At 40.7% G+C, this 26,263-nt stretch overlaps 4 protein-coding genes across 16 annotated transcripts; 2 read left to right on the plus strand and 2 right to left on the minus strand.

Annotated features, from left to right (window-relative positions):
* The first annotated feature begins 861 nt into the window (after nucleotides 1–861).
* On the plus strand, nucleotides 862–6,258 carry LOC104426865 (pentatricopeptide repeat-containing protein At2g32630). Of its 10 annotated transcripts, XM_018865189.2 has the most exons (6): nucleotides 864–1,042; nucleotides 1,846–3,710; nucleotides 3,813–3,917; nucleotides 4,339–4,400; nucleotides 5,232–5,289; nucleotides 5,698–6,258. In XM_018865189.2, exon 2 carries the CDS (start codon nucleotides 1,850–1,852, stop codon nucleotides 3,674–3,676), a length of 1,827 nt encoding a protein of 608 aa, XP_018720734.2. In that variant the 5' UTR covers nucleotides 864–1,042; nucleotides 1,846–1,849; the 3' UTR covers nucleotides 3,677–3,710; nucleotides 3,813–3,917; nucleotides 4,339–4,400; nucleotides 5,232–5,289; nucleotides 5,698–6,258. The 10 variants fall into 10 exon arrangements, with proteins under 10 accessions (XP_039161718.1, XP_039161719.1, XP_039161714.1 ...); XM_039305780.1 differs by lacking the exon at nucleotides 5,232–5,289 and having other exon boundaries at nucleotides 863–1,042; nucleotides 1,846–3,681; XM_018865185.2 differs by having other exon boundaries at nucleotides 5,232–6,258.
* A 3,061-nt stretch (nucleotides 6,259–9,319) lies between these two features.
* LOC104426866 (transcription factor PIF1) lies at nucleotides 9,320–15,362 on the plus strand. Of its 4 annotated transcripts, none has more exons than XM_010040039.3 (9): nucleotides 9,320–9,497; nucleotides 9,591–9,705; nucleotides 9,848–10,712; nucleotides 11,189–11,287; nucleotides 11,382–11,447; nucleotides 11,526–11,591; nucleotides 12,621–13,007; nucleotides 13,311–13,383; nucleotides 14,548–15,362. In XM_010040039.3, the coding sequence occupies exons 2-9, from the start codon at nucleotides 9,626–9,628 to the stop codon at nucleotides 14,622–14,624; spliced, it is 1,713 nt and encodes a 570-aa protein (XP_010038341.2). In that variant the 5' UTR covers nucleotides 9,320–9,497; nucleotides 9,591–9,625; the 3' UTR covers nucleotides 14,625–15,362. The 4 variants fall into 4 exon arrangements, 3 of the variants coding, with proteins under 3 accessions (XP_010038341.2, XP_039160696.1, XP_039160695.1); XR_005547671.1 differs by lacking the exon at nucleotides 9,320–9,497 and adding an exon at nucleotides 14,289–14,426 and having other exon boundaries at nucleotides 9,507–9,705; XM_039304761.1 differs by lacking the exon at nucleotides 9,320–9,497 and having other exon boundaries at nucleotides 9,507–9,705; nucleotides 14,289–15,279.
* Nucleotides 15,363–15,957: 595 nt separating this feature from the next.
* LOC104426867 (zinc finger HIT domain-containing protein 3) lies at nucleotides 15,958–19,078 on the minus strand. Its single transcript, XM_010040043.3, has 7 exons — nucleotides 18,726–19,078; nucleotides 18,569–18,600; nucleotides 17,663–17,704; nucleotides 17,113–17,199; nucleotides 16,713–16,801; nucleotides 16,520–16,570; nucleotides 15,958–16,393 (listed from the first exon to the last, which is right to left on the minus strand). Exons 1-7 carry the CDS (start codon nucleotides 18,797–18,799, stop codon nucleotides 16,370–16,372), a joined length of 399 nt encoding a protein of 132 aa, XP_010038345.1. The 5' UTR covers nucleotides 18,800–19,078; the 3' UTR covers nucleotides 15,958–16,369.
* Nucleotides 19,079–20,518: 1,440 nt separating this feature from the next.
* On the minus strand, nucleotides 20,519–20,824 carry LOC104427991 (glycine-rich protein 5-like). The gene has a single exon (XM_010040993.1). The coding sequence runs from the start codon at nucleotides 20,822–20,824 to the stop codon at nucleotides 20,519–20,521; it is 306 nt and encodes a 101-aa protein (XP_010039295.1).
* Between the last annotated feature and the right edge of the window lie 5,439 nt (nucleotides 20,825–26,263).

Genomic DNA, 26,263 nt, shown 5'->3' on the forward strand with positions numbered 1-26,263 from the left:
TGGCTGACCAATCAAATATTAATTTTTTTTATGGACTTCACCGAAAAGGGAAAAATTGATTGATGGGATTTTGTACATTATTCAAGTAATTTGCATATACAAAAAAGAAATCAAAATGCAAAATTCACCTTTGTTTACTATTATTGTCCCTTTTTCCATTTGTTTTTAATATGGAGAAATGAAAAAAATATTGACCTTTATTACTTTGCATAAATGTGGTATTTTTTTTTTGACCAAAAAAAAAAAAACTCAGTTTGGTATTTTTTAATTTAAAAACAGGTTGGTATTATAAAAAGAAAGAAAGAGAAATTGGTCAATTTTCAAATAGTTAGGAACTAGATGGAATATTAGATGAAAGTTTAGGGACCAAATTGAGCAATTTGAAAGCTTAGAGATGAAATTGAATATTAGATGAAAATTCAAGGACCATTTGTGACATTTTTCCTATTTTTTGTAAGTTTTAGGACTTGTTGCACTTTCACAACAAATTTTAATATTTATAGTTCACATGTCCCTTTTTTTTTTATAATAATCGGTTGAAATAATTAATTAATAAAAATTTCTATTACAGACAATCATTTACATTGAAAGTGTTAGGTAAGATCGGTATGGGGATTCGTAATATATATTTGGACTATTCGACGGAAAACAACACTCACTTTAAGATCTCCAATTATTCTAATAAATTTTAATTATATCAATGGGTCGTGTCTATTTGTACTTGGTGATTTTCACTTTTGACTTGTGACTTTTTGCAAAATATGCGACGGTCGTGCAACGACTTTAAAAAATGGCTTATAATTCTCGAAATTGAAAGGAAAAGTAACAAGTGAAATTGGAAGTAGTTGAAAATCGCCCCCGACAATATTAGCCTTTTCTTAGGACCGTCAAAAAGGGTCCAAACGCCCAATCCTAAGACCACAGAGTTCGATTTCATCTCTCCCCTCTCTCTCTCTCTCTCTCTCTCTCTCTCTCTACACAATCTCCCGCAAGCGCTGTCTCCGGTCTCAGGCCAAGTTCATCCTGCGCTTTCATCTCCAAGGTCTTCCTTTGCTTTCTTTTTTGAACATCCTTTTTATGCTTTATTTACGCGGACGTGTGTTGAAAATGCTCTGCTTGCTCGAGAAATTGGATTGATGGAACGCCACCGTATTTTTTCCCAAGTCAGTGTGCAGTGGCGTCGTGGAATTCGTTCTGAATGTGCCTGTGCGTATCGGGATAATTCCGCCGCCGTAAACAACGGGCAAAGTCCTTTCCTTTTTTCTCGCCCTCCAGGTGCTTGCCGTAATGTGTATGGTAGAAGTAGCGTTTTAGCTCCATACCGTGCTTTGGTATGCGCGCGGTCTTGTCTGTCCTCGCTCGATCACCTTCATTTGGCTCCGTATGGCGTGTGCCCCGAAATTGTCGTTACGCCTGGACCAAAACCTGCCCTTCGTTGGAATAAAAAAAATAAAAATCTATGAACTCATTTTATGGTGAAATGTATATGATATTTGATACTGGAGTGGAACAAAAAGGATTCCCTGTTTTTATAGCTTTGGTTTGCATCCTGTCTTATTTGTTTTTTGATTGTTGGGCATGGGTATTGTGTATTCTCCGTCTGCATCATGTGGCATGGAGCTCTGGCCCGCCACCGCCCCATGCCCGCATGTCCTCGTGGGGAGGATTAGTCGTTGTCTCTTTTTCTTCCTTGAAATTCTATGTTTTGCATTGTCTCGTAGTTTACCTTATTTGGTTGTAGCAATATGAAAAAGAAATTGGTGGTGGACCAAAAGTTCCTTTTCATGTCAGAAGCATGTGAATCTCTACTGGTACTTATCACTGCTGCTATTGATCACTATCCAGGATAATGTCGGCTCAAAGGCTAGCCAGTTCTTTCAAAGACGGAATCGCTCCGAGCTCTTTATCTAATGAAGTAATTGCAGGGAAGATTGCTAAGGTACTTGCTGAGAAAGGGGTTAAGACTCTGGAAGGGCAATCCAAGTTGCTCTTAAATCTCAACCCCCAAGTAGCCCACATGATTCTCTCGAGCCCGAGGTTGCCACCTCATTCTTGCTTGAGCTTTTTCAGATTCTTGAAAGGGAACCCATCTCTTTTTTCTCATAGACCCGACCTTCGAGCTCATATTATATTAGCTCGAAGATTATATGAAGCTCGAAAGTTTGCTGAAATGAAGAATGTGTTGCACTCTGCTGTGAGAAATGGTAGTGCTTTTGTCTCAATATTGGATATTGTTAACATGTGTCAAGATCAACTTGACGAGCCTAGATTTGTCGTGAAGTTTTGTGACATGTTGTTCCGGGTTTATGCTGATAATAAGATGTTTGGGGAGGCTGTGGGAGTCTTTGACTACATGGAAAGTAGAGGTTTCGAGATTGATGAGAGGTCTTGCATGGTCTTTTTGTTAGCTTTGAAGAGATTTAGTACTCTAGAGAATTGCTTTGGGTTCTTCAGGCGGATGATTAAGTTGGATCTGGTAACAGTCTATTCACTGACTGTCATGGTCGATCTGTTGTGCAAGAAAGATATGGTTGAAGATTCGAGGAAACTGGTAGATGAGTTGGTTTCTAAGGGGATAAAGCCGAATGTTTTCACTTACAATACATGGATCAATTCATATGTAAAAAGAAAGGATGATGAGGCTATTGATGGGATATTGAGACTGATGGAGAAAGACCAAGTGGAATACAATGTGGTTACCTACACGCTTTTGATCGACCGGTATGCAAGTTCTGAGAAAACTACGGATGGTGAGAGAATGTTTGAAGAAATGCATAAGAAAGGCATCCAAGGGGATGTTTTTGTTTACAATTCAATAATCGATCTGAATTGTAAGGTGGGAAACATGAAAAGAGCATTTGCACTTTTTGATGAAATGACTGAGAAGGGCCTTCTTCCAAGCGTTCAAACTTATGGGGCTCTGATCAATGGTGTCTGCAAGGTTGGCCGGATGGAGGCAGCTGATATGTTGGTTACTGAGATGCAGAGAAATGGTATCGAATTGAATCTGGTGATATATAACACACTAATAGATGGGTATTGCAGAAATGGAATGATTGATGAAGCTCGTGAGGTGCTGGTGATCATGAAAAATAAAGGGATTGAGGCTGATGAATTTACTTACAACGCAATTGCTAGTGGACTGTGTAAGTTGAATAGGCTAGAGGAAGCAAAACGGGTATTATTCACAATGGAAGAGGATGGTTTGATGCCTAATTTGGTTAATTTCACTACTTTGATTGACATATACTGTAAGGAAGGAAACTTAGTGGAAGCTAGAAGAATCTTTCAAGAGATGAAGGAGAAGGGAATAACACCAAATATCGTTGCTTACAATGCTTTAATTGATGGCAATATCAAGAAAGGGAAACTTGCTGATCCTAAAAATCTGAGAGATGAGATGATGAATCAGGGTATGAAGCTGGACAAGTACACCTATACATCCCTTATACATGGGGAATGTATCTATGGGACGCTAGAAGAGGCACTCAAATTGTTCCAGGAAATGTCTGAAAGGGGCTTGCCTAAAAGTCTTGTCACTTACACAGCAATAATCTCAGGTCTAGCTAAGGCTGGGAGATCGGATGAAGCTTTCACATTGTATGAAGAGATGATTGAAGCTGGAGTTAAACCTGATGACTCACTATACTCTTTGCTAGTGGAGAGTCTTCATTAAAAAAGGTTGTAGCTGTATTATTTGGCCTATATTCGTAAGTTTCCACTAATCTCATATTCTATTCCTTCGTCGAACATTGATAGTCTCTACTATCTCTTGAACCATCGACTTATGTAGTTCACTGATGTATTTGCAGTACATCAATTGGATTTTGACAATCATGCTAGAGGCGCTAGATGATCCCCTATATTTTTACTGAGGAACTTTCTCTGTCATTAATTATCCAAATGCTTCAAACCAGGTCTGATTAGTTTCCCTTTGTACTTCTTGAAAGTGTTAATTGCCTGATTATAATTTATTATGGTATGTGATTGGGCCTAGTCATTTCTTCTTTGATGTCCCTGTTAATTTTTCCCCTGCACATGCTTCTAGAAAGGTGTGACGGAAGAGTCAATAGACATTGTAATCAACAAACTGCTTCCTTTAATAACAGATTTTGTTCCTTAGGTAGGGCTTTTTCCATTTACTTCTACTTTCCAGTCTTCTTATAGTATTTCAACTTTTTCCTTGTCTGTTCTTAGGCAGTTTCAACTGATAGAGAGCCCTGCTTCACAATTGTTCTGTCTTAGTGATATATTCGCATCTATAAGCGTACATGAAGGTTGAATGAGATTTTCTATTCTTACCAATCTAGTGTGTGATATATATGTGCACTCTTGCAGGTTATCGTCCATTATTGGTAGCTGAAGATGAGAAAACTCTTGCCATAAAATGTCTGACGGAGGTACAAATCTTGACTGTTATCTTCTTTATTCTTTGAAATCTTTGCACCTTTTTTGTTCCTATTCCGAGAACGTTATTATTGAGGTTACCTAGATTTTGCCAAAAAAATTTAGTATCTAGGATCACATGCAGATGCACACATCTGAAAATTTACGTCCAAGAAAAGAGATGAAAGAGTGTTGATTTTCATGAACACTGTGCTGTCAAACAAAGACAGCTAGGTTACTTATTGTGGATGTTCTGTTGGATGGACAAGCCTTAAACTTTTCATGCAAGTACCTCCGTACTTTGAGCCTTTTTCCTTTTTTGGTGGCTTACCACCCATGCCTCGACTTTTTAAGCAATATAAGGAAAGTAGAATGGCAACAAATGGGATGCACATTATGAGCCTTTTTCCTTTTCTTGGTGGCTTACCACCCAGTATCTCTGTACTGTGCCATTAATGAGTATCACTTCCTCACTGATATTTACTTTTGAGAATGGGTCTTTGAATAGGATGTCGTCGTTCTAATGGCGAAGGACTGAGGATTTACTAGGTGGTGAACTCAAATTGCATTAATACATTATTAGAAAGGAGAAAATTTTAACTTCCGAATATAAGTTCTATAAACTAGTGATTGCATTTTGTTAATTTTTCTAATTCGACATTGTTTCCTATGCATTATCATGGGTTTAATGAGTTGTATTCCCTCGCTTTAGCTTTGCGCGTCTCTGCCAAGAGGAATTGATGTTTCAATTACCTTCTTTTTTGCCTGCCCCTTGTGAAGCATTTGGAAACCAGAGTGTAGATGTTGACAGAGTATTAATAATTCCTTTCGTAACATATATCCAGCATCTTAAACCAGTCGAAGAGACCCAATGGAGTTCGGCTTTCTCAAACCAGTCAAAGGGTACTTCCTCCAGAATTGCTTTTGTCAATCCTGTGCATTGCTTTTCGAAGGCATTCACATTGCTCTACATAGATGACTTGTTTTACAAGTGTTGACGAGCTCATTGAAAGGTCAAAATCGGTACACAGGCAGAAGCTGAATTAAAATCACCCTAAACAACCTGGAGTAATCAGGAAATAGACGCTCGCTGTCTTCCACGGAACTCATTCTAGGAAAGAGCAAGTGCTCACTTTGCATATATTTGTCAGAGACCTTGCTTCTTTCTTCCTGGCTGTCGTTGGTTTCTCCGTAGTTTTTTCGTCGAAACAATTAGAGCATCAGCACCAGTAACAAAGAAATTCACTTCCGGTTTCAACCTGCCTTTTGATTGGATCTTCTCCTCTAATCAACGTTTTTCCCACGGAACAGACAGGTTGTTTACTGTCCCTAATGGGTATCTATATCATGCTTGGCAAAGCATTCCCGCCATAGCCGGAAGGGATCGACAGCATGCAGAATGAACTGTGGGCGGCTACGGCATCCTCAGTAGGTATAACGATTACATTTGCTGTGCATTTTTACTATCTTGCCTCGCATGGGAAGGAGGAGGGCCTAGGTGTCGACGGTCAAGACTCCGAGAAGGTCTCCACCATCAAGCGTTGACCGGTTCGGACCGCTCGTGATGCCCGGTCCTATCTCCGGTACACGATCTTCGGGCGGGTGGGGGACGAGGTGGTGGGGTTGGATAGGGTGACGCAGTGGGTGAGAAGAATGTCGGTGAACTGGCCAACATGGCACGCCCAATCACTGCCACGTCTGCCCGGGGTTCGAAGCACGATCGGAAGGAGTTCTGATGAGATGAGGGGCCACCCCCAATTTTCTTTCTTTTTTTTTAAACTGACCTGGTCAGTGGTGTGGAACTTCATGTCTCCTTTTCTTCTTTTCTGGAAAAGAAAAAGAAAAAGATAAGGAACTCCAAATGCTTAGCTCATATCTGCTCCTGTCCCTAGTTGGATTTATCTTCGTATCGCGATTTATAGGTGCATAAAAAATTCTTTTTTTCGTGTTTTACTTTCACGATTTTTTTAATCAAAGTTTGTATATTTTGTATTTATCTGATTAAGGATGATGTGTAAAACACCTAGTAAATGTAGCAATGTTGAAATGTGACATGAATAAACTTTCGTCATTGCATACTCTCCAATGAATTTGGGCATCGAAAAACACTTATTTGCGTCGTTCAGCTGTCACGTTAGTTGAATCTGGCAAATTTGAGGGGAATTATTTGGAGAATTTGCGAAAGTAGAAGGGATTGATTGGATAAATTTAAAGTATATAGACTTGATTAAAAAATATGTGAAAAATCCTTTCAAATTATTCAGTTATGGAAACCCTAGCTGCCGGCCTTCTCCTCTCTCTCTCTCATTTTTACATAATTTTTTTTTCCAACCACCATGGGAGGGAGAGTTTGAGCTGGATCTCTTTCTCCCCTCCCTTTTTCTTTGACTAATTTGGATCTTTGTTTTCTCTTTCTTGTTTTCTTTCCGTTCGGGAAGCTTTTCTTTTCTAATGTACTTTAGGATGCGTTTGTTTCGTGAAAACCATTATTTGGGAAAATATTTTTCTTATTTTCTGATGTTTGATTTGTTTAGGAAAATGAGTTAACATATAATATTATAATATTTTTTTACCAAAACTTTCAGGAAAATGATGCTTGGTTAATGAAAAGTTTATCTTTGTAAAATAATTTTTCTTAAAAAATTTGAATTTTAATTATTTTTAAAATTTTGAAATTATTATTATCATTATTTCTTTTCTTTATTTTCCTTTCTCCTTCTTCCCCTTCTTCGTTCGCTTTTGGTGATTGCCGCCAGCCCGATGAGTGGCAAGACGCAAGTCAGCAAGCTCGGGGCTCGGCTGATCCAGGCAATTATTAGAAATATATTTTCAATCATATATTACCAAACAAAATAAAACTAATCGTATCCTAAAAAATGTTTCATCAAAAAGCATTTTCCTATATTATTGATTTTCTATGAAACAAACGCACTTAGTTCTAGAAATTTCTCCCTTTTGTTTCAGGAGAAGGTTTCTCTCCCAATCTAATCTAGATCTAAGGATTTTTGTGTGTATGTTATTAGAGTTTCGCTTCTCTTGGATTTCGTTGGTGTACAAATCCAATTTCATAGGATATTAGAAGAGTTTTGTGAAGGTTTCGTTCTCACAGCTAAATTTGTACTCAATCAACCTTTTAACTTGACGACAATAGTATTAAAGACGCCGAACTTTGGTGCACGCTACCAAAATGCAAAGTTGTAATAACATATAAAGTTCTCAGTGTATGTTCATTACTAAATATGGATTCGAGGATTGGCTATCAATTTTGGTTTGAAGAAATTATAGATCCGCTCTTTGAGTATTTAATCATTAATTTTATTATGATGATTCATCTTGTTATTTGGAGCTTGTTTTGTTTTGAAACTGTCTAGGATATGTCTTGATTTGCAATTGGATCGTGTTGTTTTTCTCTCTCTCTCTTTTTTTATTTTTATTTTTATTTTTTTTATCTATGAAAATGAATGAAATGTTACTTTCAACGGAAAAAAATCATGTCTAATTAGAATAAACAAATCCAAAAATTAACTATCCATGTACAATCTTAACCGATTTCGTAATAGTCAAAATGCAATTCGTCATGCGACATTCGGGTCTAGCGAGACGTTGGCGCGCATCATTTCTACTCCCTATAATCGCGGTACGGTCGTATGTTGTCTCCCTTTATTGCCCTATTTTTTTCTAAAAAAAGTAAAGCAAAGAATATTAAACGAATGCCCACGAAGAAAATTTAAGGATATAAAAATAGCCGGATAAGCGTGCGTTTAAGGAGACAGTTTACCGTTAATTGTCATTATCTTTCCTAAAAGCGAGAGGCCCCACCGCCCGAAAACTTATTTTTTTAAGTCGAATTTATTTAATATTATCCTGAAAAGGCTGCTTGCGTTGCCGACAGCTAAATGGAGGCCGTTTTCTTTCCTTAGTCCCCCTTTCCATTACTGGATTTGGATAAAACCTCCGCTTTACCAATTCCGGCAACGCAGCGCCAGCCCCGCCAATGGTGGGGGCGATTCACTTCAATTTTCGTTGCGCCATGGGGAACCAATTTTTTGTCTCACGGATGAAAGGTTCAGCCTTTTTTTTCCTTTCTTTTTTTCCTGGACGGCCCAAAGGTCGGGGTGATCTTTTTTCTAAGGATGTTTCGGATATTGAGTTATTTTCATTGCCGGTGCGACATGTCGAGTTTCCTTTTCGGGATTCTACCTTTAATCTCGCCGAGTCGAGTTAAGATTAATAAACAAATTTTATGTGTCGTATATTAGGCGGGTGATACAAGTTTGGTTCCACATAATCTTGCTCTAAATTCTAGTTCGCATTCTTATCATGTTCATGAAATTCATAATATCAAAATGTATGATTAAAGGTCGATAGACTTATAATGGTAGTCCCACGATGTGTTAATAACAATTACGACTCTCTTTTCACACGCAATGACACAACTTTTGGGACTAGAGCACTAGTTAGTTTAAAATTTATACATGATGCATCTAATCAATGATCCGATAGGAGATAAGTTTTGAGACATGACCATGGAGGTGTTCAAGCAGACCAAATTTCCTTGCCACCGGAGGAATATCATATGACGTTTCCGGCGTCCATGTTGGCCAATTTCTTAGGAGGCAAGATTGGACCCAAAAGGGGGGAAAAAACGATGCTGCCGTGATTCGATTCGCCCAAGCGCGGCGGAGCTGATGCCGCTAGAACTCTCTCTCTCTCTCTCTCATTCATGAGAATCCAAAGGGCCAACGAATAAATAAGCAAATAAAATAAAACAAAAAGAAATAGCTAATCAAAATGAAATTAAAAAAAAAGAGAAAAAAGAAAATAAAAGAAAATAAAAGAAGGGAATGAGAAAGGGAGAGGTGGTCCGGTGCAAACCGTCAAAAATATATCTCTTTCTCTCCCCTCCCCCACATTATTACTCTCTCTCTCTCTCTCTCTCTCTCTCTAGAGGAGAGAGAGGGACAGAGAGAGAGAGAGACAGGAAGACCTTATCACCTCTCTCTTCTGCACCTCTGCTCCGCATTTAATCCCAAAACCCAAAGACCCAAACGCAAGCGCAACAGCATCCTCTCCCCCACTCCCTCTCCCTCTCTCCCCCGCCCGAGGATCTGGTACAGTCGACGTCCCTCCCTCCCTCCCTCTCTCTCTCTCTCTGTGGTTTTCGCTTGCGTGCCGATGAACACCGCGCCATTCGTCCCTCGCAGTCCCTAGCTGATTCCTTGCGGGCCGCGCCGGGAGGATGAGCCACTGCGTCCCCGACTTCGACATGGACGACGACTACTCCCTCCCTTCCTTCCCCCGCCCCCGCAGGCCCCACTTGTACGTATCTCTCCCGCCCCTCTTCTCTCCTCTGTTTTCCCTCTCCTCTTTTCTCTTGGATCGTCGTCCGCATCCGGCGCCGCCCGAAAATGCTGGTTTCTTTTTTTTCCTCATTCTCTTCCGGGGCCGCGGCTGCGGTCAGGGCCGGCGATGAGATCGCGGAGCTGCTGTGGCAGAACGGCCCCGTGGTTATGCAGAGCCAGCGATCGGTCAAGAAATCGGAGCCCTCCGGCTGCGACGGTTACCAGCTGAGCGCGATCCAGAGCCAGACTCAGCATCACCATCAGCAGCAGCAGCAGCAGCAGCAGCAGCAGCAGCCGCAGCCGCAGCCGCAGCCGCAGCAGCAGCAGCAGCGGGAGCAGGAGCAGCAGCAGCACCTCTTCATGCAGGAAGACGAGATGGCCTCCTGGCTCCACTATCCTCTCAACGACGCCTCCTTCGTCGCCGATTTCTGCTCCGATCTTCTCTACCCTCCTCCTTGCGCCAACGTCAACGTCGCCGCGACCGCCGCTCGCGCTTCTCCCGTTGTCGCGGAGCTCCGGCAGCAACCGCCGCCCAAGCCGCCGACGCCGATGGCTCCTCCGAGGAGATTCGAGAACTTCGGCCACTTCTCGAGGCTGAATCGGCCTAGAGTCGACGAATCCGGGCCGTCCAATTCGTCCCGCGCGGGGAACGAATCGACCGTGGTGGATTCCAGCGGGACGCCCGCGGTGGGGCCCCGCTCTAGGGTTTCCGAGGCATTGCATTGCGACGTCTCGCGCGGGACCGTCGACGGTGGAGCGGCGGCCTTGGCCACGTCGTCGGCCGATGGCGGCGGTCGCGAGATGGGGACGTGCGAGTTGACGGTGACTTCATCGCCGGGCGCCTCCAGCGCCTGCGCTGAGCCTCTGCCGCCTCGGAAGTCGTCGTCGACGCCACCGCCGCCGGCGGAGGACAGGAAGCGGAAGGGGATCGAGATCGACGCCGACCCCGACGCCGACCCCGACGCTGACGAGTGCCACAGCGAGGTGAGTCGATACCGAGTTATCCAGCTTCCCGTCTTGTTTTGCCGACCGAGATGATATGTTGGTTAGCGTGGGAATGTCAGTGGTATTCTTCTACACGTGGTCGTCTGCTCACGCGAACAGCGCCACGTCCGCGTTTGAGAGCCGTATAGAGTTTGGTGATTGGTTGGTGATGTAGGCTACGGTGGACGTTAGCGCATTGGATCCGAACATACATGATAATTGAAATACGTGGAGAGAGAGAGAGAGTACCAATAACGGCGTGCGTCACAGGACTAGTTTCCTCGTTCTATTTCGCCGATTGTCAGCATCAGGAAGTCCTATAAGACTTGTGAAGTAAACTGCAATTAACCATGGAAGATTTGCAGTTATGTGGTGGCTTTGTTTTTTTTTTTTTTTTTGTGTTTTTTTTTGGGGCAACTAAAGACACTCCGGTTTCTCCATTGAATTTATTGGATAATTTGTCTTTCTTCTCTAAGGATGTTGAGCTTGAATCTGCCGATACAAAGAAACCAGCACGTGGCTCCACATCTTCTAAGAGGTCTCGAGCTGCAGAGGTCCACAATCTGTCAGAGAGGGTCCGTATGAAAGGACTATTTACAGACTTCAGTAAACGAGATTTGCATCCTGTGAAGTTGATTTGTTAAAATATAGTGTTGGTTTTCTGTGCAGAGACGGCGGGATAGGATAAATGAAAAAATGAAGGCTCTACAAGAATTAATTCCGCATTGTAACAAGGTATTCCTTGTTTGAGCTTACTCTTGCCCCTTCTTCGCTACTCAATGATAGCGTCATCTGTGTTTCCTGCATTTTCAGTCTGATAAGGCTTCGATGCTGGACGAGGCAATTGAGTACTTGAAGTCGCTTCAAATGCAAGTGCAGGTAGAGTTTTCTGTGGTCACATGTATAGGGTTGATTCCATTCTTTCTGAATAAGAAGGATTCTTTTTTTTTTAATTGTTATCATGACGTATGCAATTTGTTTATTTCTTATCCGCGAGCATTAATTTTTGTGAGGATTAGTCTGCGCTGCTGATGTTAACAGAACAAGCTGAATCTTATTTTGCTGGGCGTGCTCTTTTGGCTTTGCTTGTACCTAAGAAACATTTGGTTAGTTGAAAGCATTTCTCTGCTGCATAGGAGTGGTGTATCCTCATCCCAATAGCATGATTTTCTTACTCATTAAAGTGTTTATTCTGAGTTTTGTGCCTGAAATTCTCTTCTTCTGCCACATTGTGAGTTGTAATCTGTTCACCTACTTACCTTAATTAGCATTCTTAGTAATGTGGGCATAAACTTCATTGCCTGTTATGACTCTATGCTGCTGCTAGATATAGATCTATGTTGAATTAAGGACGTTGGGAAGTATTAACATCTTCTCATAGCTTAGCTAATTGATGAGCAGTTCAATTGGTAGGTTTGGCTGAGAGCTTCTTATCTAGCAAGGTGGTAATGGCAAAAGACGATTTCGACTTTTCCTTCCTCTTTGTAATACCTCCACTCCAGTGGAGCTCTTGGGTTTTCTCATAGCCATCTTAGTTCTTCAAGCTAAAGCAATGGATTCTGTTTCCTCCTTGGTGTATCTTGTGGCTAGATATATATGTCCAAAAGTATGCCAAAGAAAATGTGATGTTAATGAAGCATACTAATTGTATTCTCTGTGATGTGTCAATTTTATGCCCTTGAATGAAACTTTAACCTCAGTGAGAATTTCTGGCGAGAGAGGCATCATGCATTTGTATGCAGATAACTGGTTGACACTTGACATATATAGTTTGCATGCTTTTGAATCATTTGGTACCTCAAGGTTTTCTAGAAATCAAACCATTGAAATGCCTAAGGTTAAAATAGTACTTTTGTTTCTGTTGCATCTTATATGAAGCAAAATTCACCAGATTTCTGGTGCTTTCAGATGATGTCCATGGGATGTGGTGTCGTACCAATGATGTTTCCAGGTGTTCATCAGTACGTGCCCCACATGGGGATGGGTATTGGCATGGCCATGGGTATGGATATGGGAATGAATCGCCCTATTTTGCCTTTTCCAAACATTTTATCTGGTTCAGCACTGCCGACGCCAGCAGCTGGAGCTCATCTGGGTCCAAGATTTCCTATGCCAACCTTTCATATGCCTCATGTTCGTGCACCTGATCCATCCAGAATTTCCCCAACCATCCAGTCTAATCCTTTGTTAAGCTCTCTTGCTTTACAAAGTCAAAATCAGGCGAGGGTCCCAAACTTTATTGATCCTTACCAACAGTACTTTGGCCTCCGCCATATGCAGTTGCCACTGCAGCAGGTAAATGTGAACGAAGGTCATTTTCTTCATATGTGTACATGATTCCTTTACATCTTTTTTGTCACGAATAGCAAATCGCAATGTGGTAATACTGAAAGTCCTGCATTTTAAATTGGCTGAACGTCCTCTTTTTATGTTAAAAAGGATAGCGTAAGCACGTTCCATGCAAAAAATTAGTTTACAGTTTTTACGAAGCATGACTCCTAGGGAGTCTATCTGCCTGCATTTCATATCTCAACTTGCATCATGGATTTGGAAGCTATGCTGACTTGCTGACCACGGACTTTCCTTGCACTTCTGCAGAATCAGACTCCCTCTGGTAGCAGCAAGCCAAGCACCAGCAAAGTAGGGGAGAATCTTGAAAAACCACCATCAGGTATGCTTCTTTATCTCCTCGTTTATCAGATTGAAGTTATCCGATTGGCAGAAGGCCTTGCCAACGACAAAATGATATACTTGTTTTGAACCTGCAGCCGTCGTTTCTTTCACTTGTAGTTTGTTTTTTTTGGTAAAGATTTTTTTTTTTGGTAAAGCACTTGTAGTTTGTTGTGATGCAATAAAATGGTTAAAACTATTGTGACATTGATTGACCAATAACATGTTTTCCTTCCAAGGGGGAAGAATTTGGTCTTAGGTTTTTTACACATCATCACTTTCATGATTTATCAGCCACGGCCTTCTATAATAACTTTTGATGCCTTTGTTAGTGCTTTCTTTTTAGGGTTAGCACCACGATAAACTCAAAATTGGTACACTTATGGCAAAGTTATTCGTTAGTTTTTATTAAATTTTACCATCAAATTATTAAGTTAGATGACACGTGACAATTGATGGGTATACTAGTTTAAGGTTTTACCATTGTCATAGATATACCGATATGTGGTTTTTCATAGTATTTACCTAATTTAATGAAAATTAACGAAGGGTAAATGTGTTAAAATTTATTAGTTTGGAGTTTTTGGTGTTCAAAAATTTAATTTGGGATAAATTTGTTAAAGATATACCGGTTGAGTTTTTAGTGGTTAAAAAATAAATATGAGATAATATTATCACACGCGTACTAGTTTTTTTTTTTTTTTTTTTTTTTTGTGTGGTAGTATTAACCCTTTTTCTCTTTCTTTGCCCTTTCTCTTTGCATTGAATGAAAACCACTGAAGTCTAGACAGTTGGAACATAGGCCTCACACTTATTTGTTCAATTTGTCACGGGATCTTCATTTTGGTTATGGTTTTTCTGGATATTGCTTGCTTCACTAGTTAAATAATGGCACGTGCTGTGCAGGCTGAGCTTTTGCAGAAATATCCGGAAGGGCTCTTGCCATCCAACTTTTGTAGGGTACAGAAGTAGAATAGAATACTAACATCAGAGAAGCAAGCTTTTCCCCCTCGGCTGGAAATTTTCCCTTGACACGGCTAAAATGTAATTATCACTCAACAGTAGAATCAAATTGGTTGCTTTTTTTTTTCCCCAACTTTATTCATATGCTACCTTGTCATGGTAAGTTTTGAAGTACTTGAAGCCTGAAAAATTTCAACCCCAGATCCTCTGCGAGCTCACAGTCAGCCGTGTATCATTGGCGTAGCCTCGGGAGCAGGTGGGATGGACGCCGCCAATTAGTAAATGCATCAATCATTGCAGACCTGGAAGAGAAAAAGGTAATGCGGGGAGGTGAAAGTTGCCCTTCCCACCTATTCCTCGGGACCTCGCTATAATTTGATCTTTTCATTGGAACGATCTAAGTGGAGCTTCTTTTGTTGTGGCGACAAATTATAATGAGCCTCATATGCAAGGTCTGAGCCAAGAAATATAATGAGCCTCATATGCAAAGTCTGGGCCAAGAATCAGCAGAATCATGCTCTGATGCTGCTGGAGGACGGCAAGAGATTTATTTCTTTATATAGTCAACATATTACCAGCGACAGTGGCCACTCGTCCAGATAAGAAAGCCAGAAAGCATGACCCATGTAGAATGTAAAGTGAGTATTCTTTTCGCATAATTTCATGTCCGCATGTATAGTCGGTCACCATATGCCCCTTCTCCCTCTGCTTTAGTCCCCAATCCAAGATGCCGTGGAATATTGCGGAGCACCATAGAAGCCGAAATAATTTATGCGATGCTGATTCTTTTCTTGTATTTCAAATCATAAGGAGGAAAAATTGTGCCGCGGGCCTTTTTGTTTGTGTATTTCTTATCCAATTCCCTGGCTTAAATTGATGCGAGTGGAGTATATATACAGTATCCAGATAAGGTGATAACGATTTGCATGTTCTCTTCTTTTCCTTGCCTTCTTTTTTCGTTTGTAAAAGTCAAGATGATCATAGTTTGGTCGGAGAGCTTTATGAGCAATTCAAGAATGGTGGTTCTTTGATTTATCAATCATCTCCAATTTCATTAAAATAACAGTTAGATGACCAATCTTTCATGGCAGATGGCCATTTTGAGAACAGAAGTTGAGTGATAAAAATAGTCAGTCAAGCTTATAGCAGTCGGGCACAATGATTTTCATAAGACAACCGTTGTCTTTATAATAAAGCTGTCTTATAAGTTTTCGAGTAAGCAAAGCTAAGGGACACTATTACCTCTGGTCAAAACAGCAGGCTGACCTCTGATATGCTCAGCGTTAGCTGCAAGTATTAGGTGCGTTTTTACGTTACATATAAAATGAATTTGAATCATCAAATCTAATGTCAAATATAATGTGATTCACAGAGAATCGTGTTTTAATCTTATATATAAAATGAATTTGAATCATCGAATCTAAATTTAATATATAAAATGAATCTGAATGGTTGAATCCAATGTCAAATATAATGTCATTTATATACGACCCACGCGAGATCCATGTGGGATCCATTCCTTTCCAAAGACCCTATTCTTTATACATGAACCTATGGATAAAACGAAGATACACATTGAATCGGTTGAATCCAGGAAGTAAAGGAAATAGCATCGGTCAAACGGATCAAAAAATTCATCCATTGTGTAAACTTCATGTACAGCCTTGAACATAAGAAAGCTTTTCGGTGGAGAGGTCAATCAGGTAAGCAAAGACGTAAATTTAGCTACCTAATCAGCATAATCGAAGATTTTATGGTCGTTACAACTTGTAAGATCACAGGAAGACGCCTTACCAAAAAAGAAAGATCACAGGAAGACAGACTCCCCTTAAAGGCCAATAAGATGATGATGGTATGCTGTGACTCATGGCTCATAGAGCCTCCTCAATTACCGAGGCAAGGTGGAATAAAAGCTATGTATTCCACCAGAAGGCAAAGCGGTAGCGTTTCCTTTCGACAATTTGAAGGTAGGAACACAAAACTTTTGGCATGAAGCTGCAGGTTTTACTCATCCAGCTCCATGATTACGGACCAATTGCAGACAAGATCTAAGAACCAGACAAGATCGAAAGAAAAAGAAGGGAAGAGAAAGACGTCAGATCATCATGCAGCTCACCATCTTATTCAATGAAATATTAATTTGTACGCAGCAATTGATCGGTCCATCCTCATACCTTGTCAGCAAATAGGTGGAATGCCTCCACTTCCATTGCCTTTTCAAGATCCTAGTAAAAGAGGGAAAAAAACCTTTCAACACTACTGTATCTCCCTCGCAAATGGTGTCGGTTATTGTAAAAAGCAAACTGGCCCAATGTTATAATCGGCAGTCAATTAGATAAGGCAAATGATATGAGTCAGGACACTCACACTATCTGGATCTCCTGAACCATCGATTTTGGAAATAAGTTTCTGAAGGCTTTCATCCTTGAGCACATCGCGAATTTCAGAAGAAGAAGCTGCTCACAACTCAATTTTCAATAGTTGCTCAATTTCGATAGTTGCATGAGTGCTCCAATTCAACACATATTCATATAATTCAACCCCACATGTAATATAAACTGGGCAACCTATGGAAGTAATTGAATCTACAAGTATAACAAACACTTACGCACATCTATATGATCATGTTCATTGCTATCTTTTCGATATTTTAAGTCTTCAATGCACATATGATTTGCTGGAAGTGCAACACAACAAAATTTGCTTTCATAGTAGCCTGAAGATTGATGTTGAAGATGAGAGTACTGAGATAGCAGCGAAACCATACCTAACGATTCTAGTTGCCCCTGCTGCACCACGTCATTTGGGTCATCAATGTTTAAAGGTCTGTACCCATGCAATTCCCCACTTGCAGCTGAGATATGAAAATTTTAGTTTATGGCTCTCTGATGAATTACTAAAGGTCAACCAGATTTTTCAATCACTACGCATCACTTTCAAGCACAAATACGTTACTCATCTTAAAGCTTAATTCAATGAAATCCAGCTGAAAAAAGATAAAATGGTTGTTGATTTTTGTTTCTGAAGGAAAAATCAAGGGTGGATTGAATAAACATATTCAAAGAATTTGCATTTCCCAACCTCATCCTCCCCTGTTCTCCAGGGATTCATTGGCAGGGAACAGAGGAGCATAAAATTTACATATTGGAAAAAAATAACGAAACGGGTGTGTGAGCTCTCACCCTGCAGAAAGCAGATATAAGTGATGGCTGATGTAAGATGAGGCGAAATCTGAAATGAACTTACAGAGAACAGAAAGTACCATTCCTCATAGCTAATTAAAAAAGGAAACACAGAACCGTGGATGGTTTATTTACCTTCACTATGGTCAGGAGACACTGGCTTGATGCAAGGAGCTTCTGCAACCGTAAAGAAGTTCCATTATCTCATTGTTTTCAAAGAAAAGAGAGCCCTCCAAACCTTACGTTTATAAACAGTAGGTGGGAGAAGAGGTATGACTTCTCTTTCTCTGATGATCTCTTGCAAGTTTATTGTGTATAGCCTATATTTTTTGCCTTCTATGCCAATCTATAATGCATTCATATTCTGAGACAACTACAGAAGTTGCATCCAATCTGCTCCTAGGACATTTTGATAACAAGCAACGTGCAGCCAAATCAGTCGGATATCTTAACTGACAAGGATGCATCAGTTTAGAAGGTTTAGCTCTTAGTTTTTAAAGTTGAAAAAGGAGCCTAAATAGAGAGTGCTCAAGGCATGAAATCAAAAAATGAAAGCAGCAAAGGTGAATATCATGCCATTGATAGTCTTGCAAATGACATGTTTTGGTACGCTCTAGTTCGCATTCAAGACATTGAGGAGTGCAACAAACAAGATTCGAGCACGCAATTTTCTGGTCACAAACCTATTGTTGGGTACATGTACATCTGCTGTTTACTAAGACAACACCCAACACAAGTTTCACTCAAATTGCGGGAAGTTGCGCATCAAAACATCTCGGGCCGAAAAAAGTGGAAGGAACGGAAACCCATTGATAGAAAATGTGTCCTGGTTCGCTTAGCGCGACATGGCAAGTTTGACCATAATCACCTTCTTGTTCCTTTCTACGTACACCCCCTACAGGGGCTGCAATTTCTCCAGTCCACACGATCCTCCCAAGGTTTAAGCAAACATCCAATTCTTACCCAATTTCGAAAACTTTGCCATGCAACTTACAGAGGCGCAACACAGATATGAAAAGAAATCAAAGAGCCCGATAATACCTTTATGTCTCTTGAAACAGGCCAACGAACAGCTGCGCCCAAAAGCAAACGACCACAAACAAGAAAACAGTTCAAGAACAGAACTCGACGGGGCTTTTCGAAATCGCAACTGAAATCGCTCCCGAGAGCGAGGGCAGAGGAGGGCGTTTCCACTTACTAAGGGACGAGACAGGAAGGGCACTTGTATTTCGACTGCGCTTCGTTGCAGACCCGGCATTGTCGAGGACCCATTTTCGCGGGGGGCCTTTCGAGCTCGATGAAAGCTGGGGAGCGCGGGTTCAACGCTCGGTAACCAGGCCGCGTTATCGAAGAAGAGCGGGTCGCGACCGATGAGGGGTTGAGTTCGTGGACTCGCCTCGGGACCGTGTCGAAGGAAAAGGCGATCGGAAGGAGGAAACAGAGCTGCGATGCTGTGACGATTAAGAGCAGAAAACTAGGGCGCTCGAATCGGGCTCCGATGTATTCGGGTCATCACCCGGATGGTCCGTGGACTCTCGCGTCTCTAGATTACCCCCGGTTATAATAAGGCAATCGAAACTGCCAGCTACAGAGGCAGATTTCATATGACTAGTGACTACTAAACTTGTCCAGTGCTTGGAATCCGAAGAGTCTTAATCACTGTGATTCAAATCTGAGTCTCACAAATTCGGCAAACTCACGACTTGTGATCGTGAGTTTAGTAACTTGCTTTGACTAACCAGTCCGTCTAGGCCTGCTTGAGTTAGCAAGGCCTGAACCACAAATTAGGCAGGCTTGGGACACGCGATCTCCTGATTAGGCTCTAGCCGCCCACATAGGCTTGCATGGGCCATTCCAAATTCAATCATCATGTGAGCGAAATTTAATATGTTTAAATCATCAAGGAGCAAGGTGCATTGAAGGACTTTGTAGTCTTTATTTAAGCTCAACCCTAGGCCCATCCATTGACCAGTCTTTATCAGGGATAAATGATTTTGGGTTTCACTTTAAAATTAGGTACTTACCCATCGAAATCGATTTCCCACTTTTTAGAAATTAAAACTTATCATGCATATTTGAAAATAAGGAATCGTAAACCTAAGTCTAGAGATAGGAGAGAAGATAATGACAACGATAATGATGGAGAGAGAGAGAGAGAAGCGAAGAGAGATTCGCGATGAAGCTAAACAAGGGGATGTGTCCAAGCGGTCAAGCCTTAGTCTGGAGACTAATTCATTTTTTAGGGTTTCATAGATTCTTGATGTGGTTCTCAATTCCCAATTTTTGATCCACTTTGGTTGGGTAGTATTCGAAAATCGGAAACTAAACTGTATAGTACGAAAACAAGATTAGGACTCATCGGGATTTGGAATTGGATCGATTTGGTACCATGATTGTCAATTTTACTATGAAACTAGTTTATTCTAATCTTTACCACAAATCCAATAACTTCTCTGTGATCGGAGAAGCGAAGCAAAGGTGAAATTTTGTGGGCTCGGATCAATGCTAAATGCACCACTTTCATTTCCTTTCCTCTTTATTTTTCCCTTTTCAAATAATGCTAAAAAAAGTGGCTCGCATAATTTACGTAATAAGCAACAACTTATCACACTGAATTTTTAATATTTAAATAAGCGGGTCGTATTAACCACTCAGAAGAGTTGATAAACTTCATTGATCGTTCAATATCTCAATTCCAAAGCCAACTTTTGTACTCCCTTTTAGAAAATTAGAGGAAGAAAGTAGTGACGACGCTGGAAGAAATCATTATATTCTAATTCGGATAATGCTTAACGATTTCAAACGACAGAAACACGTGGAAACAACTGAACTGTCCGACACCAGAACGACGTGCAGGATTGCTGAGACAAGAAGGAACGACTGAAAAGCACGAGCGTGCGCGCGGAGACGCGACTGACTCGCTCGACCACCACTAACATTCAACAGAACAAACGGACTCGCAAAAGCGAAGCTCCGACTTCATGAATCCAATCAAGGCAGAGGAAGATCGCCGGATCCTCCACCGGCTCCGCCCCCAAAGCCACCTCCGCCCCCGCCACCCATCCCGCCCCCACCGCCGAAGCCGCCCCCGCCGCCTGGCCCGCCCATCCCTCCGGCCCCTCCGAAGCCGCCAAACACCGGGATCCCGCTGCCGGTGCCGGCGAAGCCGCCGTAGGTCGCGAAGTCCTTCTGGTCGCCAAGCCCGGTGCCACCGCTCGGCACGTTCCTGGCAGCCGCAGCGTGGATCGCGGCCAGGGCAAGAGCAATGACAAGCACCGCACACAACGTCCTCGCCATTCTCTCTCTCTCTCTCTCTCTCTATATCTGTGAAAAGGGGTCGAAGTTTCGCTTTACTGGTGCGGGAGACGAGGAGGTAAGGTTGGGGGGATTTGTATAGAAGGGGGAGAGGAAAAGCAGAAAAGTCCGGAGCACAGTTGGAGTGAAGTAAATGGGGGGAGGTAAATGCGGAGCGTCTGAATCGCGAACCTGGGAAGAAACCCCACCTCCTCAGAAGGGGACCGTCTTCCTCATTTGCTTTCTGGCGACACGCCACCCGAGCTGGTGCCAAACAGAGCAACGAAGTTCTCACAGAGAGGGAGAGAGAGAGAGAGAGAGATGAGGGATGGTGGCAGATGGCGCAGGAGGGCCGTGCAACAGAGCACGTTCCTCCATTTTTAAATGCCTTCGACTGTGGTCGGTCCGTCCGCTTTGAAGATCGAATTTATGTTCCCATCGTCCCCAGTTCGCACGGTGGACCCAGGTCTCCGTTTGAATGGTTATGATTCCTGTAACTCACTCTTACCGTCACTCTAGAAAATCGTGCATGAGATTTTCACAGCCTCTTCGTTCAATTATTTCCAATTCATTATTAGGTCATTTTCCTTGTTCGAGAATCTCCTCCTCCCTTTGTCCTGAAGAGTAACTAGGATCACCAATTTAATAATTTCCATTTTGGATTATTTTCTGAAGAGAAGATTTTCCTTTTACCAAAATATATGTGGATCCAATCAGAATTTTATAACAAGAACGAGAGATATTTCTCGATCAATCTGCTTGGCCCTCATTTTTCGAGAACTAGGAAAATCCTTTTTAATTTTGCATTTGTTCATTTAAAATCTGGGTCCTTCTTCTTCATTTTTATTTGCTTTTCATATCATTATTATTCCTTTTTTTTTCTTTTCTCCCATCATTCCTTAGGTCCCATTAGTTGATCTTGTTTATTTTGATCCAATAGTGAAAAGCAACCTAAGGACCAAACTCATACCCTCTGTACAGGTGTATTTGTTTGAGAGTAAGTATTGCCTCGACAAACTTTTATCCAATTGGTTCGCTGAAAATGATTAGTCAACTGAAAGCACTTTTTAGTTAAGGAAAATATACATATATAAAATTAGTAAAGTGAATTCCTAATTCTAAAAAGTAAAAACACTTTCTGAAATTGCTTATCTTTTAATTTAATTTAATTTAATTTAATTTAATTTAATTGTCGAATTTTCTCTTTTATTTGAAAAATCAAATTTTCAATTTTTTACTTTTATTTTTATTTTCCTTCTTCCTCCTTCGTTGGTCTCGGGCCTTAATGATCGGCCATAGAGGTGGGTTGACACGAGATAGGCAAGGGGTGGCCTCAAGAGAGCTTGAGTCTCGCCAAGGCTGACAAGGCTCAACCTTGCTCCAGGTTAGCCCTCATTGGGCCTCGGCGATGGCCCAGTGGCTTGTCGAGACCAAGCAACCAATGAAGGAGGAAGAAGGAAAGAGAAGGAAGAAGGAAAGAGATAAAATAAAATAATATAAAAACTAAGAAAATAAAATTATTTTAAGCAATGTTTTCTTTTGGCATGAGGTTGAAATTATTTTCCTAATAAGATCCAAATACCAAAAATGTTTTTGGTCATAACACAAAACAAATAAAAATTAACTATTCCTGAAAAGTAATTTTCCAAAAAGTATATTCCCTTTTCACAAAGGTTTTCCCCAAACAAACCTATCCTAAAGTTAGATTCAGAACTCTTCAATTTACCAGATTTAAGTTCAATTTTTCCAAGCCAGATCAAAATCTTCAACATCGTATTCCCCCTTCACTTGTTTAATAAGTTGACGATTAGCATTACTTTTAGTGCGGTCTTCTGGCACATCTGCTCAAATTTAACGGATACAATCTAAATGAACTGACCTAGTAATAACATTTGAATGTTACACAGAGAATCAACTACTTGATTAGGCTCTCGAGGCATCTGGTTCACGATGTAGAAAGCTCGAGGTCAACTCAAACTTCTGCTCCAACCACATTAGCTTAGAAAAGATATAGTGTTGAATTTGATCTCCCCAGTAGTCAGTCTGTGATCATTGTTCAAATGGATAGCGATACCGCCATGCTTTTCCTTAGCTGAAGATTCAATTCGGTTTTACACGATTGGATTGGCAACTTTAAAGAAAATCTCTGCCGAGCAGGCTAATATTGGTTTATCGCTGATACTCGTGCTTGTCAACCTCATAGTGGGTGATACACATCCACCCCAAAAGCTGAGGACCCGGAAACTTTGCTCAAATGGAGGATGACTGTTTAAGCCCCTGCTCGCTTTATAGAGTCGAGTCCTGCATTCATAAAAGGTAGTCTCAGAAGATCGTAATGATTAAAGTTACACGACGGATGCTACAACCGCGTTTTCTTATTGGCATTTTGTCAAGAAGTTGTAAGTTAACCTTGCCAAACATTTGTTTTTTTTTTTTTTTTTTGACCCAGGGAACCTCCGTGCGCCACTTCGCGGCGGAGAGTAAACCCTAGGATGGGTAGGGCCCCCACCGCTGGCCCATCCACAGGTAAGACGCGCGTTGAGCATTGAAGCACTGCGTCCACGAAGTCTCGAACTCTTCCCCTTGGCGTGGAGGGTACCAAGCCTTAACCGCGCGGCCACCGCGGGCGGTGGTCTTGCCAAACATTTGTTTATCAGCAAACAAATGCAAAATTGAAATCTTCATTTTTGCATCGTTGCATATATTCAAGAAGGCGGCAAAGATTTCTATCCAATACTTTATTAGAGCTAGCCATCTATAACTAAGTGAAGATGATTTTAACCACATGTAACTTACAGATTTGATCGACATAGAGTAGATAACAACACTGTCAACTTGAGGGGCATCCATACCAGTGAGATAAAAACAGTGTGTCAAACATCAGGAAAGCCTTAGACACAGGGCAATTCTTAGTTCCGACAGAAGTCAGATTCTCCTTCTGTTGTCGACACGAGTTTTCTTCGCTGCAGATCCTGAGTGCGAACGCTCACCACTTGATTCAATCTAAAACACGCATTGGGAGGAATAATCAGAATCAAATGCCATTTTAAATCACGCCCGTAAGATCTAGTTTTTCACCTTATTGAGCTTGTCTCTGACCAACCGCACCGTCTGATTCATCGAATGGGACTGAGAATAATTCTGAGATCCATCGTAATAAAAGAAAATTGTGGGTTAGCCCCAAGACACAATGATGGAAACACTTAAGGTGACAGTGTACATATTAAATCGAGTTCTGACCAAGGTTATCCGAATGATACCTTTTTAGTTATTTAAAGGTTGGAAACTGAGTTTACAATATATATGCGTTTGGGGATGCCTGTTTGGAGTGAGAGTTTATAATCCACAAGAAAAGAAGTTGGACCCAAGGACCATAAGTGAGGATATGCCGAAAGGTCCCAAGGATACAAGTTTTAATTTCCATCTCACACCATTAGGATTGTGGAATCAAGAAATGTTAAATTTCTTAAAAATGACTTGATTAGTGGGAGTGATCGATCGAAAGACCTTATTCCTAAGAAAGATCATTTAGATACTCAATCTTTTACATCAAGTATTAGGTTGGTTGTTACTCATAATGCCCCATTAATTCAACTGGCTATTGAACAACCAATCGTTGAAGTTCCACAACCTGCTGATATTGATTTAGTAGATTCACTTGTTTAAAAATTACTAGAAACTTTTGAACAACCGGTTGAACAACACACTCCTTAAGAGAATGTTGATGCAACATTAAGAATATCTGCTAGAATAAGGAAATTGGCAATTCCTAGTGATTATATTGTGTATTTAGAATAGTCTAAATACAATATTAAAGTTGAGAATGATCCTAAAACGCTTTCACAAGTCATGGATAGTGATAAATCCAATTTGTGGTACAATACCATGAAGGAAAAGATAAGTTCTATGGCATCTAACGAAATCTGTGATTTGGTTGAGTTGGCTGATGGTGCGAAGGCCATTGGTTGTAAATGGGTCTTCAAAACTAAGAATGATTCATTAGGTAACATTGAAAGATATAAAGCCAGACTTGTTACCAAATGATTCGCTCAAAATGAAGGAATCGATTATAAGAAGACTTTTTCTCTTGTATCTAAGAAAAATTCTCTTTGTATTATTTTGGTTTTGGTTGTCCATTTTGACATGGAATTTTATCAGATGGATGTGAAAATGGCGTTCCTCAATAGAGAACTAGATGAAGAGGTTTACATAAAACAACTTGAAAGATTCTCCTCTAGTAAAGGTGAACATTTGGTGTGCAATCTTAAGAAATTTATATATGGCTTGAAACAAGCATCCTACCAATAGTACTTAAGGTTCCATGATGTCATCTCTTCATTTAGTTTTGTAGAGAATGTCATGTTAGATGATATCCAAGCATCCTAACATGTTTGATACTTGTGAAATTTGGAATGATGATATCCATTCAAAGTGCAGGCACGTGTATTAGCTAATTTGTATTTGTGACGTGATTGTCGTCATCACATGCTTTACAACAATTTAAGTAGATGTATCCTCAAATTAATATAGACTAGTAGTGTTTCATGTAAATGATGATGGACAACAAGTAAAAACTACATATTGCTAATTCAATCTTTTCCTCCTCCTTTTTTTCATTGGCATAGCAATCAAAGTGATATCTTAAATCGATTTAGATCTCTCATAAACTCCTTTATGGGTGTAGAAATTAGGAGCTATCAGCTCTGTAGATGGGAGCGCGAATCGAAGTGCTAGTGAAGTTCATGGTGGGGGACTTGGACCTCACCTATCACATCCTTGGCGGGAAGGATTACATCCATGATAGTGGGTTAAACCAAGCAGTGCCCAACTTGGAAGAGGTGGTGGTGATGGAAGGGGTGGCTCATTTCCTCCCGCAAGAGAGGTCACTGCTCACATTCATGACTTCATCAAGAAATTCTCATCCCTATGATCTAGCAGTGTCTCATGTCGTCCCTTGCGGTAGTGTCCATCATTATTGTCTAAGTGGATACCGACCGTGAATGGTAAAAGGGCACGGGAATAATAGAATAAAGAAAAAAATGTGATCCGTTCATTATCCATTTCGTTGTCACTAATAAAAATGATCAAAAATTGAAACTGTAAATCGAAATTGGAAAAACACATTTTTAGGAGCTTTTGCTTTTTATCTTGTCAAAGCGTGCACACACAGACGGTCCATGTTGTTTTGATTTGCCTTTTTAATAAAAGTTTATGTATTTCTCGTGTATTTTTTTTAGTATTAAGTACAATTTTCTTTCTATTTTTTTAATTGTCACAAAATCAACTTTATCCTTCTCTCTAATTTTTTTCCCAAGCTTTTAATAAGCGTTTGTTTTTAGTTATTGAAAGAAAAGGGAAATATTCATTGACTGATTGCATTCTAGAAAGTGATTTAAAAATAATGTAATTTATTTTGCCTCTCCATACAATAAAATCATTAAT

Source organism: Eucalyptus grandis, chromosome 11 (assembly GCF_016545825.1).
Source record: "Eucalyptus grandis isolate ANBG69807.140 chromosome 11, ASM1654582v1, whole genome shotgun sequence".
NCBI classification, from domain to species: domain Eukaryota; kingdom Viridiplantae; phylum Streptophyta; class Magnoliopsida; order Myrtales; family Myrtaceae; genus Eucalyptus; species Eucalyptus grandis.